Source organism: Gigantopelta aegis, chromosome 3 (assembly GCF_016097555.1).
Source record: "Gigantopelta aegis isolate Gae_Host chromosome 3, Gae_host_genome, whole genome shotgun sequence".
In the NCBI taxonomy this organism is placed as follows: domain Eukaryota; kingdom Metazoa; phylum Mollusca; class Gastropoda; order Neomphalida; family Peltospiridae; genus Gigantopelta; species Gigantopelta aegis.
This window is the reverse complement of record NC_054701.1, coordinates 18,970,796-18,986,686: the sequence shown is the minus strand read 5'-3', so window position 1 is coordinate 18,986,686 and position 15,891 is coordinate 18,970,796. Positions and strand designations below refer to the sequence as shown.

The window sequence follows — 15,891 nt, the reverse complement described above, 5'->3', positions numbered from 1 at the left end:
CCAGCCTGATGGCTATACCATAACCACTACACCACTGATGCCGGTTATATTACTAATTTAAAAAATAAGCTTTATTATGGGGAAAAAAATAATAGTTATAAGATTTCACTGATGTACAGTTCAAAAGCATTTAATGAAATATGCTATATTCTGGAATGATAAAGTGTATTTTCCTCTTATTTAGTAACATCCAAATAAACTGCTTACTCCTAATTCTGTAGCACCCAAGTAAAGTCTACTTGCATCTAAATCTCGAGCATACAGCTTATTTACCCCTAATTCTGCAGCATCCAAGTAAATTCTATTTACCCCTAATTCAGTAGCATCCAAGTAAACTCTACTTAATGTTAAAACTGTAGCATCCAAGTCAATGGTTCTTACCCCTAGTTCAGTGGTATTCAAATAACTCTTCTTGCACCTAATTATGTAGCATCCTAGTATACAATATTTATCCCTAATTCAATAACATTTAACTCTAATTACCCCTAATTATGTAGCATTTAACTCCTCTTATCCCATTCGACAGCATTTAACTCTTACCACTAATTCTGTAGCAATTTAACTCTACTTGCCCTATTTCTGTAGCATTTAACTTCTTACTCTCAATTAGATAGCATTTAACTCTACTTACTCCTAATTCTGTGGCATTCTCCTGTGACATGGTCATGCCCGAGAGTTGAGTGAGCTCGCTGAACAATGTCTGCGGCTGGTCCTCAGTGTTTGTCTCGGTGCACGAACTTTGACCTGCCTGGGCATAGCACAGATTCGACTGTTTGTCAAACAGACTGTCGATCTCTGCCTGCAGCAGAGCGTTTGCCTCCTGGAGCTCGGCAATCTCACCACCTTGCTTCATTATCTGTTAATAAATTTTCAAAATACAACTTGATAGAAACATTCACAGATGTAGACGTTCCATATGTCATATTACGGGTATATGTTCTGTAATGAATTTGGGTAATAAACACTGTTTTGCGGGCATCAAATAAACAAAAACACCAGCACATTTTGTGACAATATTACAAAATGGGACAGGTCAAGTCTTAACTCAGATTTAGGCACTTTCAAGACATTTAAATTTCTGAAAAATATGCAGATTCTACTATTTATTTTTGCCTCCTATAATGTGAAAGTTATGAGATTTTGAATGTGTGGTGTGGTGACCATTTTGAGGTTTTTGTTATTATTGGAAGGATTAAATACGCCAATATTCTCCAAATTTGGGTTACGAGTATAATAATTATGTGGGTAAAGGTGATTAAAATGCTTTTTAAACATATTTATTCAGCAGAACAATAAGTGGGCTGTGAGTTAAAAACTCATATCGTGAGAACAGGTCACAAATAAAACATCCGAAAAAGAATATAAATTTGGCGAATTTGACCAGAATATCTGTAGTTAAATACAAGTAATATTTACCTAAACAGAATTATGTTTCCACTCTTACTGCGGACCAAATGTGTCACAATAAGACGTTAGACATGAAATAAATCTTAGAATACTAACTGCCTGGTCTTTCTCCTGCCTCTGTCTCTCCAACTTCATGATGCGTTCGTGCGACTCCTCCAGACTGCACGCGAAACTCTCCTTCTCCTCCGACAGTAAGCCGATACGACGCTCCAGCTCAGCCTTCTTGTTCATCAGCAGCTGGACCTGCACCACACAAACAAAACGGATGATCGGACAACACCATACCATAATACAACCCATTAAAGATGGACATATATTAAAGCCACTAATCTATACTACTCAAAAGAATTTAAGGGTCAAAAATTTATAACCAAATAAGTTTCAGAGTGTATTAGATTGATGATGTAAACTACACCAATTTTTTTTTTTATTGTTCCATATTTACAAAAAAACAAATAAACGTCACTGTATACAAGAAAGTCACATGACATGCTGTCAAAGTTGAAGGTTGTCAAACATGAATTTTACACATTAGAACATTCGTTTAATAGTGTGTGAATCCACCCCTGGCGCGAATACACTCGACACATGGTTGCCTCATGCTGTTGATCAGTCGTCTGAAGAACTCTTGGGGAATGGCCTGCCACTCTGCCATAAGAAGTTGACCCAGATCATGAAGGTTGGCCGGAGGGGCATGGTTATCCCGAACTCTCCTGCCTAATTCGTCCCAGGCGTTCTCTATTGGTGCCAAGTCAGGCGAATATGCTGGCCAATCCATCCTGGCGATATCTTGTTGTCTGAGAAAGTCCGTTACCACCCTGGCACGGTGGGGTCTGGCATTGTCATCCTGCAGAACTGCCCCGCCGCCAATCTGCTGAAGGCCTGGGAGAACCAACAGCCGGATAATCTCATTCAGATAGCGGATTCCATTCAGATTGCCATCTACCACATAGAGGGGGGTCCTGTGGTGGATAGAGATGCCGGCCCACACCATGACGCTGCCACCACCGAACCGGTGACGTTGTCTAATGTTAACGTCAGCGAAGCGCTCCCCAGGACGTCTGTAGACACGAACCCGACCGTCGTTGAACTGGAGACTAAAACTGGACTCATCAGTGAACATCACTCGACCCCACTGAACACGTTGCCACCGCAGATGAAGCGTGCACCAGTGACGTCTGGCCGTTCTGTGACATGGTAGGAGTGGTGATCGAACAGCCTGGCGACGGCAGCGTAGATTATTGGCTCTCAGACGATTGCTTATGGTTTGATCAGACACTCGAGTTCCAGTCGCAGTCCGCAGATTGTCACGTAATCGGCGTGCAGTGGTTGTGCGTTGACGTAGAGCCATATTGGTGATGTAGCGGTCCTCTCTATTTGTAGTGCTTCGGGGTCTTCCCGAACGTGGACGATTTCGAACAGAATTCGTTGCTTGGTACCGTTGCCACAGTCAACCAACGACACTCTGACTGACACCAAGTCTCAGAGCAACATTTCTTTGCGTATTGCCACCCTGAAGCCAAGCAATAGCCCTTCCTCGATCTTCGATAGTCAGTTGAAGTCGTACCATTGTCGAATTTGGAGTGTGCACCGTACACGAACGCAAGCTCCAATTATACGGAAATTCAGCATTGGGAACATGGAATACACGTGCAAAGCGTGCAAATGAAGCGCTTTGTGAAAAAGCAAGTTATGGGCACTTAGCAGACCTTTCGCTTTCACCCTAATTTACGTGCAAATGTAAGAATGTTTTCGCCATTAGAACTAGTCGACAGTGTCAATGACAGTGGATTTTAATTCATTTATGGGTTGCTTAGACCCACTTTCGTCAAAATGGAACAATACCATGCGTGACATTATGGTCTAGCTAATATAACTGACATTCAGAAAATAATGTCGAAAATATCGTCTGACCCTTAAATTCTTTTGAGTAGTATACATCGGCAAATAAAAAACCCCAGTAGGGTTAACCATAGTTTAATTTCAACTGTTTGCTGTTGTTTTTTTAGTAAGAATAACCATTACAACTGTCACTAGCTTGTGACATCAATAGTTAAACCAATAATACCAGCAGTGTGGCCAAACCATTGGTAGTTCTAACATAGACTGCATATTACTTAGATACATGTTTCATCAACTCTTAACACTTAATTGAAGAATGTCATCATTTCAGACTTTAAAATTCTATAAGGTAATATGTATATACTTTGTATGTATTACGAATTAAACCCTCTACCACTAACAATAATAGTTAGTTTCTTTGTTAGGTATTTCCAGTACTAACCTCCTCTCTGAGGATGGCGAGCTGACTGACATGTTCATGCATCGATGACCGCCGTGAAGACATCTGCTGTCTCATAGAGTGGACCTTGTTTTCCAGCTGTTCCTCACGGATACTCGCCTGGTGAAAGAGAAAAAACAAACAATTATTGATATTCAGTGGACTCTATCCAAACCAGCATCTGTCTATTAATTAAAACTGGATTTCTGTGGTCTATTAAACAAGATTTCTGTGTAAACCGGCAAGATCTCAAAGTCCCATCCAGCTACCATTAATATATTAGCAATTCTGGATTCCTGTTGCAAATTCATGAACAAAAGAATGTTTTATTCCGTACTTAGCTCTGTCTACACCACAGGGAACATTTTGTCCAGTATTGCGTCGCAATTCATTACGCAAGTTTCAGAAATTGCTACACAATTTAATAACATTAAAACAGTAATTGCTAATCAATTTTTAATAGACTAGAAATACTGCTAATCAAGATTTTAAAAACAAAATGTTCCCTGCATTGGCACACAATTTTACTTTTTGAACAATGACAGCAGTTCCCCAGTACTTGGGATACCAAAATAAAATGAAATAATCACTAATAAAAATGAAGGATGCTAATATATCTGCGACTGTAGTATCCAATAGATTATTTGGATTATTAGTGTGTGTTTGTACCCAACTTATATAAAAAGTAGTGGGAAAACCCCCAGGTGTGCTTGTGCGAGGCATAGCCAATGCCAGCAACTGTCCATGGCAATGGGCAAAGCTGTGGAGTTTTTAATTCTTTACGGCACTTTTTTTTTCACACAGCATGTTTTATGCCTAGCCCGAGTACTCTGACTGTAAGAGAGCTAGACGGACATTTGGACATAAATATGACCTCTTTACAGTCAGAGACAAAGCTATGTAATTTTTTGGCAATCGCCAACCACCAAAAAGTAGTAAAAGATTTCCGCTCTAATACCACAACAATCCTATGTTTGATGTCAAATACATTTACATTGACCATTTTTGAGTTCCTCGATTTAAAAAAATTCAGATATTAATCACTAATACACACACTACAGAAAGAAACCCGACAGCACCCACATTCAGCTAAGCTTCGGCAAACTCCGGACAGCAGAATTCGTCGACCTGTAGTGTTTTTAATCAAGGAACTCGAAAATGGTCGATGTAAATGTATTTGACGTCAAACATAGGATTGTTGTGGTATTAGAGCGGAAATCTTTTACTACTTTTTGGTGGTCGGCGATTGCCAAAAAATTACATAGCTTGGTAACTTGACTGTAATGAGAGCGTATTAATATTTTCAACTTTATATTTATTGGTAAATTGTTACATTTTTATGTCGTTGCATGAGGTGGACTATATTTTTCTCGCGTATGATTAAATTAGTTTGTAGGTAAATTGTTTACGAATCGTTTTACAATAAACAAACCGTCGTTTACAAAATTAATGTTTTGTTATTGAAATTAAATGAGCAAGAAAAAGAATCAATCACCATTGTGAGGTATAGATAAGGCAATTCCAACCCTCGAGACAAAATGTTTTTGTCCCTCAGGTTGCAAATGCCTTGTCTATACCTCATAACGGTGATAGATTCTATTAGTCTGACCTGTCTGACTTGCTCGGTGAGTTTCTCATTGTGCTGCGTGAGTTCGCGGATGAGCTGGGAGTGCTCCTTTTCGCTCATAGCGGAGTGCATCTTGCTGGTGTACAGCTCCTGCCTCAGCTGCGAGATGTCGTACTGCAGCTCCTTCACAGTGTTCTCGTACTCGCGCTCGATCTTCTCAATACGCAGGTGCAGCTCATGCTTCTCCTGCTCCAGTTGCTGGAAACAAAATAAAACAGCCATTAGTGTTGGGAATCCTTGGAATTTTGTCATAAATCATATTCAGTCTGCATTAACTGATCTAGTATATCAAAGGTCGTGGTATGTACTACCCTGTCTGTGAGATGGTGCATATAAAAGATCCCATGCTGCTAATCGAAAATAGCCCATGAAGTGGCGACAGTGGGTTTCCTCTCTCAATATCTGTGTGGTCCTTAATCATATGTCTGACACCATATAACTGTAACTAAAATGTGTTGAGTGCATCGTTAAATAAAACATTTCTTTCTTTAATTGATCTACTTTCAATCATATATTTGGTCAGGGCTCCACCTTAGTGACAGCCCAGAGTGTTTCAGCTACCGATTTGTCATTTGGACTACCAGGTGTCTGAACCAAGTAGTCAGCCGGGTTACTAATCTTTTTGGCAGGTTCAGTCACTCCACAATCAACAAGACATTTAATAGATCGGTGTCTGAAATTCCACCTTTTTTTAACATAGCGGACTAATACAAATAATTTGATGTAATTCAGTAGTCAGATTATTGTTTACAAAATTAATATCCATTATTATGTCAAAGAAATGTATAAATTGATGAATATTTTCAATATTAATCTTTCTTACAAATTATTTTTAATTAAATATCTCTTATCGTTTACTATAGATTTGTGTGATAACCTCACTCATAATAACATCAGATCTTGTCACGTGATAACATTAATACACACATAGCTATCCCCTGGCTGGAATAATTAGCTTACGGCATTTACAAGTCTATTAAATTTGTCATCAATAAAAACTACTATTGTAGAATAAAAGCATGTTTTGCTAAGATTCTTCAAAATGACACCTATCGAAGATTGTTACAGCCATTCTAATGCAATATCATTACGAGATTAAGCCTAAAAAATAATATATAAATATAATAATAATATTATAAAATACTACTGTATGTTTCTGGAATCGTATTAAACAAGTTACTGTAGGTAGAATAGGTTGGTTTTTTGGAGGTGGTTGTTAGAATTAAAAACAAATAAAAAAGCTTATCCCATATTTACATCTCCTTTGAGGTCATCCTTAAAAATATGTTGTTTTGTACATTTCGAACCAGTAGTTTTAAATGTGGGTAGGTACATGTAGGTAGGGATTTTAAAAAACAAAACATTCTCTTCAAATATATTTTTGTAAGAATAAAATAAATCATAAATTTGCATATAATGCCATATATGAGACACTTCATTCTGTCACCATCCCATAGACAGGGCAGTACATACCATGACCTTTGATATACCAGTCATGGTGCACTGGCTGGAACGAGAAATAGACCAATGGGCCCACCGACGGGAATCGATCCCATACCGACCGCGCATCGAGCAAGCGCTGTACCACTGGGCTACGTCCCACCCCTTTACTTTTGAATATTTCTGGATTTCATTTTTTTTCAAATCAGGTTTTAACTCTACCCAAACATTAATAATCAGTGATAGCAAAAAGTTGAATTTTTCACTTGTTCAACCAGAGAAGTAGATGTATCTAAAAATCTACTTACCCGCAATTTAATGATAAATTGGCAATACCTTGGATTCTGTTTAATGATTTATACAAAAAACTTTATTATTCATTAAGGGCTATAATGTAGTGTATATTTCATGGTATATTGCTCATGATTAAATTTTTTTTTTAAACATGTTTAAAGGTCTACATTTATCAAAAACGTAATTCACTATTGTTTGGTATCTACGTATACCTTTTACACTATACTATATGAAGTATCAATAAAATAAATTGTAAAAAGTTTACCCGTTTTTAATATATTCACAATAAAAAACATGTGTATTTTTAAAACGTGAAAATGTTATCCTATTGAACTGAATTGTATGTGTGGAATATTATTTTGAAGATATCTTTCAAATGTGAAACATGGTGAACCATTGTTCGGTGTATGGATGTACAAAAGCTGCAGTTAAAGGCAAAAGAAGTTTGCATATTTTTCCGAAAGACAGACCGACATTGTTTGCACGGAAGCAGTTCTTAAACCGAACACGTGCGTATTGGAAAGGACCGTCAAGATGGGATTCGATTTGCAGTGACCACTTCACACCTGGGGATTATGACAATTATCTAAGATGGTCGATGAGAATGGCACCAAAACTTCTGTTAAAGAACTTGTCTGTTCAGCCTATTTGCAGCCCAGAGCCCGAACATCGCCCGGATACAAAAAAAGCCCAAATGTTAATGCCGAGGTGTACATTGTTCATATTTGGCACAAAGATACACCTCAACACGATGCATTTATATATGTTAAAAAAATAAATGTAGGAAAAAAAAAATTTAAGAAAAAAATTCGCATTTTTCATGCTGTAATAGCAGCTGTATATAACGATATCCCGAACATCGCCCGAAGACAAAAACAGATAGGCCTACCGAATGTTAATGCGAGTTTTTCTAAAAAATATTTTTCCTACATTTATTGTTTTAACATATAGTCAGACCTCGTTACAACGACCGTCGTTACCGCGACATTTACACCATCTGACCACAAACTGTCGGGAACAAACATACATCAGTGTTATTCTGTTCATTACAATGGAATTCACAACTTCTGACACCGACAGAGCAAATTAGGAACAAACGTGTATCCGTCTGAAAACACCTCTTTACAACGACATTACATAATCACAGATACCATAGCATATTGGTAGCACACACACGACGACTTAGATTCCTTGATCTCGTAGTGAGCTGACTGTGTCACATGCTGTCCGAGCTACCGATGTCTGCGAAATCTGTATACATGTATTGCTTTTGCAAATAAGCCTTTAGTTAACCAATTAAAGGATTAACTTCGAACAATAAAACATATTTTTCTGCATAAAATATTAGTGGCTGTATATTAAACATGTTTCTGATCGTTCTAATATTTGTACTAGGTGTAATTTAATTGTATTACCTAAAATGTGTTTTTACGTATGTACGAAATTATTTGAAGACAAAATCCAGTTTGGGCTTCTTTCAAATATTATGACGACCAGAAACACATTGAATATACAGACACTGATATTCTAAACCAAAAAATATATTTAATATGGAAGTTTAATTGTAGAAATATTTTATTAATCGGAAACATCTTACAATGCAGCAAACTCAAGAATGTCCCTTTAAGGTCAAGGCCTGTTGATAAAATTATATAACCTTAAGAAATATTTGAATTCTTAGGACTACTGTATGCACCTTCATGTATTGCTGAGATCACTGGGAAATACCATACTGGCAGCTATATAATTTTACATTTAATACCTATTCAATATTATTTTCTTTACGTATACATAAAAACAAACACTAACTCCGGTATAAATGTAAAGTAATTCCATAATTCAAACTAGTAGAAACAATGCACATGACAATCAATTATGGATTTTTTTTACATGTATTATCAATCATCACATAGGTAATGTTCAACTGATTTATTTTCAATAACAGGCTTCACAATAAGCAGGGTGTCTGGTAACCCAGTCTTTGCCAGGAAAGGTGTGGGTATTTGTTTTATTATCCACCAGTAACTTTTTAAAATTTCTCCACTGGTTTTTTAAAAGGACTTTCACAAGGAAAAACCCAGATATAAAATGTGGGGGTAAGCAGGTCTGATCCAAAGGGATGTTTCTGATGGGCAGGACAGATTCACTCAAATATGATTACCTGTATTTAGTTTAAGGGGCCAAATTTAGCTCAGTCGGTTGAGTGCTCGCCTAAGGTGTTGAGTCACATGATCAAACCACCTTGGTGGATCCATTCAACCGATTGTTTTTTTTCCCTCGTTCCAACCAGTGCACCAAAGGCCGTGGTATGTGCTTTCCTGTCTATGGGAAAGTGCATATAAAAGATATCTTGCTGTGTTAGGGAAAACGTAGCGGATTTTCTCTAATGACTACGTATCAGAATCACCAAATGTTTGACATCCAATAGCCGATGATTAATTAATCAATGTGCTCCAGTGGTGTCATTAAACAAAGCAAACTCTTTAACTTTAGTTTAAATACAAACCTCAATTTTCTGTGAATATTCTTCAATGAGCTGTTGGTGGCGGATGGCCAGCTCCTGGTTTTTCTCCAACAGAGCCTTGCCGAGTTCGGCAGCTAGGATCAGATCTCTCTCCTTCTGAGCCAGCATGCTGTACACGTCGCTCTCCTGACCCGTGCCCTCGTTCTGGGCGCCCTCATTCTGCGCCAGCATCGTGTACACTTCGCCATCAGGACTGATGTCAATTGGTTCGTCGTTGTATTCATTCATACTTATTGTAGAAGATGATAAATTTGTAAAGTAGAACTTCAAGATTCAAGTAGCATTTTGAATTTAATCTACAGTTTCTGCCTGAAAAAAAATGAAAGAGGATGCAACTATTTTCAGGGGACAATATTTCGAAATCTGAGGTAACCGGAAGTCGGTTCACGTGGTTTTTACCTAGGTAACCGATTGTTCGGTTACGTGAATTTTATTTCCGTAACCTGTGGATTACCTGATCAGTTACCTCAAAGTTACGTTGAAATTATATTTTAAATACATAATTTTTAGCTCAAACAAAGTTAAAACAAAGTACAAAAGAAAATGTTTTATAAAACAGTTTCTTTAATGATTGCAAATCGAAAAAAGTGACTTGTAGACGTTTCTTTTGTTTTCGTATGATCGTAGCGTTGTAGATTTATTATTATTATTATTATTCAGCACTTGCCATCGGGATCGCAAAAAGTAATTTTTAGTTGGCCGAATCTAAAAACCACTGTCCTCGGGCATCGGGCCACCGTATTCTAGAACCTCTGTGCAGCTTGCGGAAGTTAACACTATTGTAAAAGGACTAAATACCAGCCCAGTACTGAAACAAAATAGATACATTTGGAGGAAAAATGCCCATATGCATGATTAGACTAATAATTTTCTTTTATAAATAACAAATAAAGGCTACCATTTGTCACTGATATGTAAAATTTAGTATATAGCAGATTAAAAAACTCACACCAAAAACTCAAACAACAAATGTCCAGTTCCTCTGAACTATAAAACATGCTACTCATTGGTGCATGATTAGATTAATAAAAATAAATCTTATAATAACAAAAAGAAAGACCGCAATTTGACACTGATATTTTGCAGTGGCGATGCAACTTTCACTTTATCGATGGTACTTCTATACTACAGTGACGTTCCAAATGTTTGTTATTCAAAGCTCATTATTCGATGTTAGTATTTTTCAGCTTTTGTGACATTTTTGCATTTTTGTTTACGTTAAAACCATTTTCAACCATTGTAGAATTATAGGTAATCCAATAGTATGTCTACATATATTCCTTTAGTACGGAAGTGTATTAGTGCCACCAAACGCAATAGAATGGCTCCAGATAATTTAGGCGCCTTAGCGGTCCGTGCACATTTCTTTAAAACTTTTGGCTCGACTCTATACTGAGCCTTTGGTCGCAAGTCACAACCCTTGCAATATACCGTTGTCTACTGGTTTGCCGCGCATCAAGTATCTAAAAATCAGTCTCAAACATTTGTCAGAATACTAGTAGTATGTCTGCATGAATACACGTCTTGTAATCGTGAAGTCTGCAAGTTTTAATTTCTGAACGTCTAAAGATCACGACGTAACCGATTTGCGGTTCGCATAAATTTAATTTTGCGTAACCGACACGCGAACAGAATGACGGTTCGCGTGAAATATTGTGCCCTGATTTTACAAATTTCAAACATTAAGTTTGAAAAGATCAATCAAATGAACTACTCAAAATGCTTAGGAATTACTTTACAAAAATGTATACATGCATGTACATGCTGTTTTATATTCTTGCTTATATAATTTTATCCTGCAACGAATGTTTCTATTGACAGAATACAATATCGGATAAACAAAGTCATATCCTGTTACTAGAGAATGTACCATCCATAAAAATCACACAACAAAATAACTTTAGGCATGTACAAAGCTACTTGCCTAACCATTTACCATGTTATGTTACACTAAGCAAAACAGCGCCATAATCAAGTGAGTGTGTATTACTATTAGTGTCCTTCGCAATGAAAACTAGAATCGAATGCACCCCTCAAATTATACTACTCAAAAGAATTTAAGGGTCAAAAATGTATAACCAAATAAGTTTCAGAGTGTATTAGATTGATGATGTAAACTACACCAAAAATTTAATTTATTGTTCCATATTTACAAAAAACCACAAATAAACGTCACTGTATACAAGAAAGTCACATGACATCCTGTCAAAGTTGAAGGTTGTCAAACATGGATTTTACACATTAGAACATTCGTTTAATAGTGTGTGAATCCACCCCTGGCGCGAATACACTCGACACATCGTTGCCTCATGCTGTTGATCAGATGTCTGAAGAACTCTTGGGGAATGGCCTGCCACTCTGCCATAAGAAGTTGACCCAGATCATGAAGGTTGGCCGGAGGGGCATGGTTATCCCGAACTCTTCTGCCTAATTCGTCCCAGGCGTGCTCTATTGGGGCCAAGTCAGGCGAATATGCCGGCCAATCCATCCTGGCGATACCTTGTTGTCTGAGAAAGTCCGTTACCACCCTGGCGCGGTGGGGTCTGGCATTGTCATCCTGCAGAACTGCCCCACCGCCAATCTGCTGAAGGCCTGGGAGAACCAACGGCCGGATAATCTCATTCAGATAGCGGATTCCATTCAGATTGCCATCCACCACATAGAGGGGGGTCCTGTGGTGGATAGAGATGCCGCCCCACACCATGACGCTGCCACCACCGAACCGGTGACATTGTCTAACGTTAACGTCAGCGAAGCGCTCCCCAGGACGACTGTAGACATGAACCCGACCGTCGTTGAACTGGAGACTAAACCTGGACTCATCAGTGAACATCACTCGACCCCACTGAACACGTTGCCACCGCAGATGAAGCGTGCACCAGTGACGTCTGGCCGTTCTGTGACGTGGTAGGAGTGGTGGTCGAACAGCCTGGCGACGGCAGCGTAGATTATTGGCTCTCAGACGATTGTGTATGGTTTGATCAGACACTCGAGTTCCAGTCGCAGTCCGCAGATTGTCACGTAACGGCGTGCAGTGGTTGTGCGTTGACGTAGAGCCATATTGGTGATGTAGCGGTACTCTCTATTTGTAGTGCTTCGGGGTCTTCCCGAACGTGGACGATTTTGAACAGAATTCGTTGCTTGGCACCGTTGCCACAGTCGGCCAACGACACTCTGACTGACACCAAGTCTCAGAGCAACATTTCTTTGCGTATTGCCATCCTGAAGCCAAGCAATAGCCCTTCCTCGATCTTCGATAGTCAGTTGACGTCGTACCATTGTCGAATTTGGAGTGTGCACCGTACACGAACGCAAGCTCCAATTATACGGAAATTCAGCATTGGGAACATAGAATACACATGCAAAGCGTGCAAATGAAGCGCTTTGTGAAAAAGCAAGTTATGGGCACTTAGCATACCTTTCGCTTTCGCCCTAATTTACTTGCAAATGTAAGCATGTTTTCGCCATTAGAACTAGTCGACAGTGTCAATGACAGTGAATTTTAATTCATTTATGGGTTGCTTAGACCCACTTTCGTCAAAATGGAACAATACCATGCGTGACATTATGGTCTAGCTAATATAATTGACATTCAAAAAATAATGTAGAAAATATCGTCTGACCCTTAAATTCTTTTGAGTAGTATAGTTTCCTTCAATAAAGTTGCTTCATTCGTACTTTTTAAAGTTTTTTGTCAAGAATAACATATGAGCCCATCAAGTGAAGATGGAATAGCCACATGTGAATTTCACTATTCCATGTTTTATTGCAACTTTCATGAAGGGACACTGGAAGATTTTATTTACTATTCTGTTTTAAAACTGAGTATTTTTAGGATAGTGGAATAGTATATACTTCGACCCTTGTACATGGTCAACAAAATCTGGACATAGTCTGTACATTCAATTCTTGAAAAAAGTGTGCAAAAAACTGTATTTAACTCCACACCTTTTAAACCCCACCTCTCGACTTCGACCCTTGTACATGGTCAACAAAATCTGGACATAGTCTGTACATTCAATTCTTGAAAAAAGTGTGCAAAAAACTGTATTTAACTCCACACTTTTTAAACCCCACCTCTCACTGAGACAAATTTACTTATTGCATCATGATCATGCAACATCACTTATTAGTGATATGGTACAAATCAGTCAGTATTACTGTAAAAATTGCTCATGGCATGCATGGTTATTGATGTTTTATTTGACAGCTGGAAGACCCTCATGCTGTCAATCAAAACAATAAAAATGCAAACATGCAAACCACTTTATGCTGTAATTATACTATATTTCATTAACATTTGATTTATTCCATCAAAATGCAAACACCGTCCTAAAAACAACCAGCTCAAATGATACAGTACCATATTTGTAGTGTAGTAGCTAGCACATAGAACACAGAAGCTAAGAACATTGGGTTCAAATTCAGGCAGACATGTCTACATTCAATAATTTTGGGTGTTTTTTTTTTTTATCAAATATCAGGGCTTCTAGATTGCAGTAGCCCCACTACATGTACAGCTAGTGATAATCAATGTTGGGCTAGCAAATAACTAATATTGCCATGCTTGACGGCTAGTGAAAATATTTGGTCAAATGTAAATTAAGTCTATCCTGCCCCCCCCCCCCCATAGTTAGTGTTTTTAAGCTGTATCTTCCTCTTTTGGTGACATATCCGATGTATATGTCACCAAATGTATATGCTTGTGTTCTTACATGTGTATGCAATATATAAATTGATCTGAGTGTCTAACATTGAGTTTCTCATTGTAAAAGGTCAAAATTCAAGGTCACCCTAATTTCTGTGATTTTGTGCCTAATGAATTTGTTTGACTGTACAGTCATTGTGTCAAATAGTTTTGATGATATTATGAATATATCACATAGTATTCTACTATAAAAGTAGAATTTGTAACTGCCATTAATAATGAAGGTTTTTTGGATGGTATGGTGCATCTATCTTTTGGTGTATTGTTTAGAGTTCATAAGTTACACTGGCTTTTCATGGTGTAAATGACCCAAATTATGAAATTGACTTCAAATCAAGTTTAACCAAATCTGTTAATAAACTTTAAGGTCTCACTACACAGATCACTTCTGGGTGAGAGTTCATCACGGTCCACTATAATTCCTAATTGTGACACAAGTTATGGCTCACATATTTACTTCTAGGAAATGGTGAAGAATTAAAACAATATGATTATCAATATGTATGTTTAATGGTAAGTCTTCTGGCTGTATTTTGCCCATGCTATTTTGTAATATTGTGCATTGACCTTTTGGGACATGGGTGTATAGCGTAAGAGACAGCCGGAGTGAATCGGTTAATGAACCACCTGTTCGGACCGGTATTAGAGCCAGATGTGGTCATATACCCGTTCTACTGGCAATCTTCATTTGAAGTTGGGCTATTTAACATGGGTATCAATGGCAAATGGCATCTGTGTAGTGAGACCAAAGAACATTGGGTTCAAATCCAGGCAGACATGTATGATGTATGTCTAAATCAATGCAATACTCTTTTGGGGGTTTCATCAAACATGTTAGCACCGTTGAGTGTCAGATGAAATCTGTCCTTAATTTATTATTTTGTACATCAATTGAAACTTGTTGTCCAGAACTGTTTATTTCATATGCAAACATTTAGAGAAAAAAAAGTCGAATAATCCCAATATAATGTATGAACAAACCATGAATATCACTGTTACAATTTATACATATTGTTATCAGTACAACTATCATAATTATAAATATAAGTAGTTTGCAATCCTGTAAATATGTTAGAATACACAATGTTTTTACGAAAACCTGGCATTTCACTTTTCAATGCCCACTCACGTCAACGTCACAAACACAAACATCAGAATAAATCTAACATATTATCAACGCGTTTGTTGTTGTGTATGCACACCAATTACTGAGAATATTACCACATTATTTCCATTTTGTCAGAATAATCTCCACCACGAAATAAACAAAATTATGCAGAAAATGAGATCATAATAATGAAACAGTGGCAGTAAATGATAATTTTTCAAGGTAGACAACTCTAACTCTACTTCCGTGTTTTATTTTTATAGGTTGCACAAAACGATATTAAATTCTATTAATGACAAAGTTAACCTATTCTACTAACGATCACATTATAGCTAATTAATATAGGTTGAGAAATATATTATATCCTCATGGGGATATACACCTAAACATAGATGTTTGTAACTCCAAAACCTATTCGGTCAAGTGTTGAGCAGAAAGACATTTTTTATGTAGTACATACAAAGTCCAAAATACATCAACTATAATTAAGGTATCGTCATGC

At 37.5% G+C, this 15,891-nt stretch overlaps 1 protein-coding gene across 3 annotated transcripts in view; it reads right to left on the bottom strand.

The window, feature by feature from the left end:
• The window catches only part of LOC121367638 (bicaudal D-related protein homolog), a 41,856-nt gene extending 26,246 nt beyond the window's left edge, over positions 1-15,610 (bottom strand). For all 3 annotated transcript variants that reach the window (XM_041491928.1, XM_041491929.1, XM_041491930.1), the window contains exons 1-6: positions 15,503-15,610; positions 9,556-9,882; positions 5,298-5,513; positions 3,692-3,808; positions 1,504-1,650; positions 632-856 (exon numbers count right to left, since the gene is read on the bottom strand). In XM_041491928.1, coding sequence (XP_041347862.1) covers positions 632-856; positions 1,504-1,650; positions 3,692-3,808; positions 5,298-5,513; positions 9,556-9,801 — 951 coding nt within the window. In that variant the 5' untranslated portion in view covers positions 9,802-9,882; positions 15,503-15,610. The remainder of the gene's footprint in view (positions 1-631; positions 857-1,503; positions 1,651-3,691; positions 3,809-5,297; positions 5,514-9,555; positions 9,883-15,502) is intronic.
• Positions 15,611-15,891: the final 281 nt, after the last annotated feature.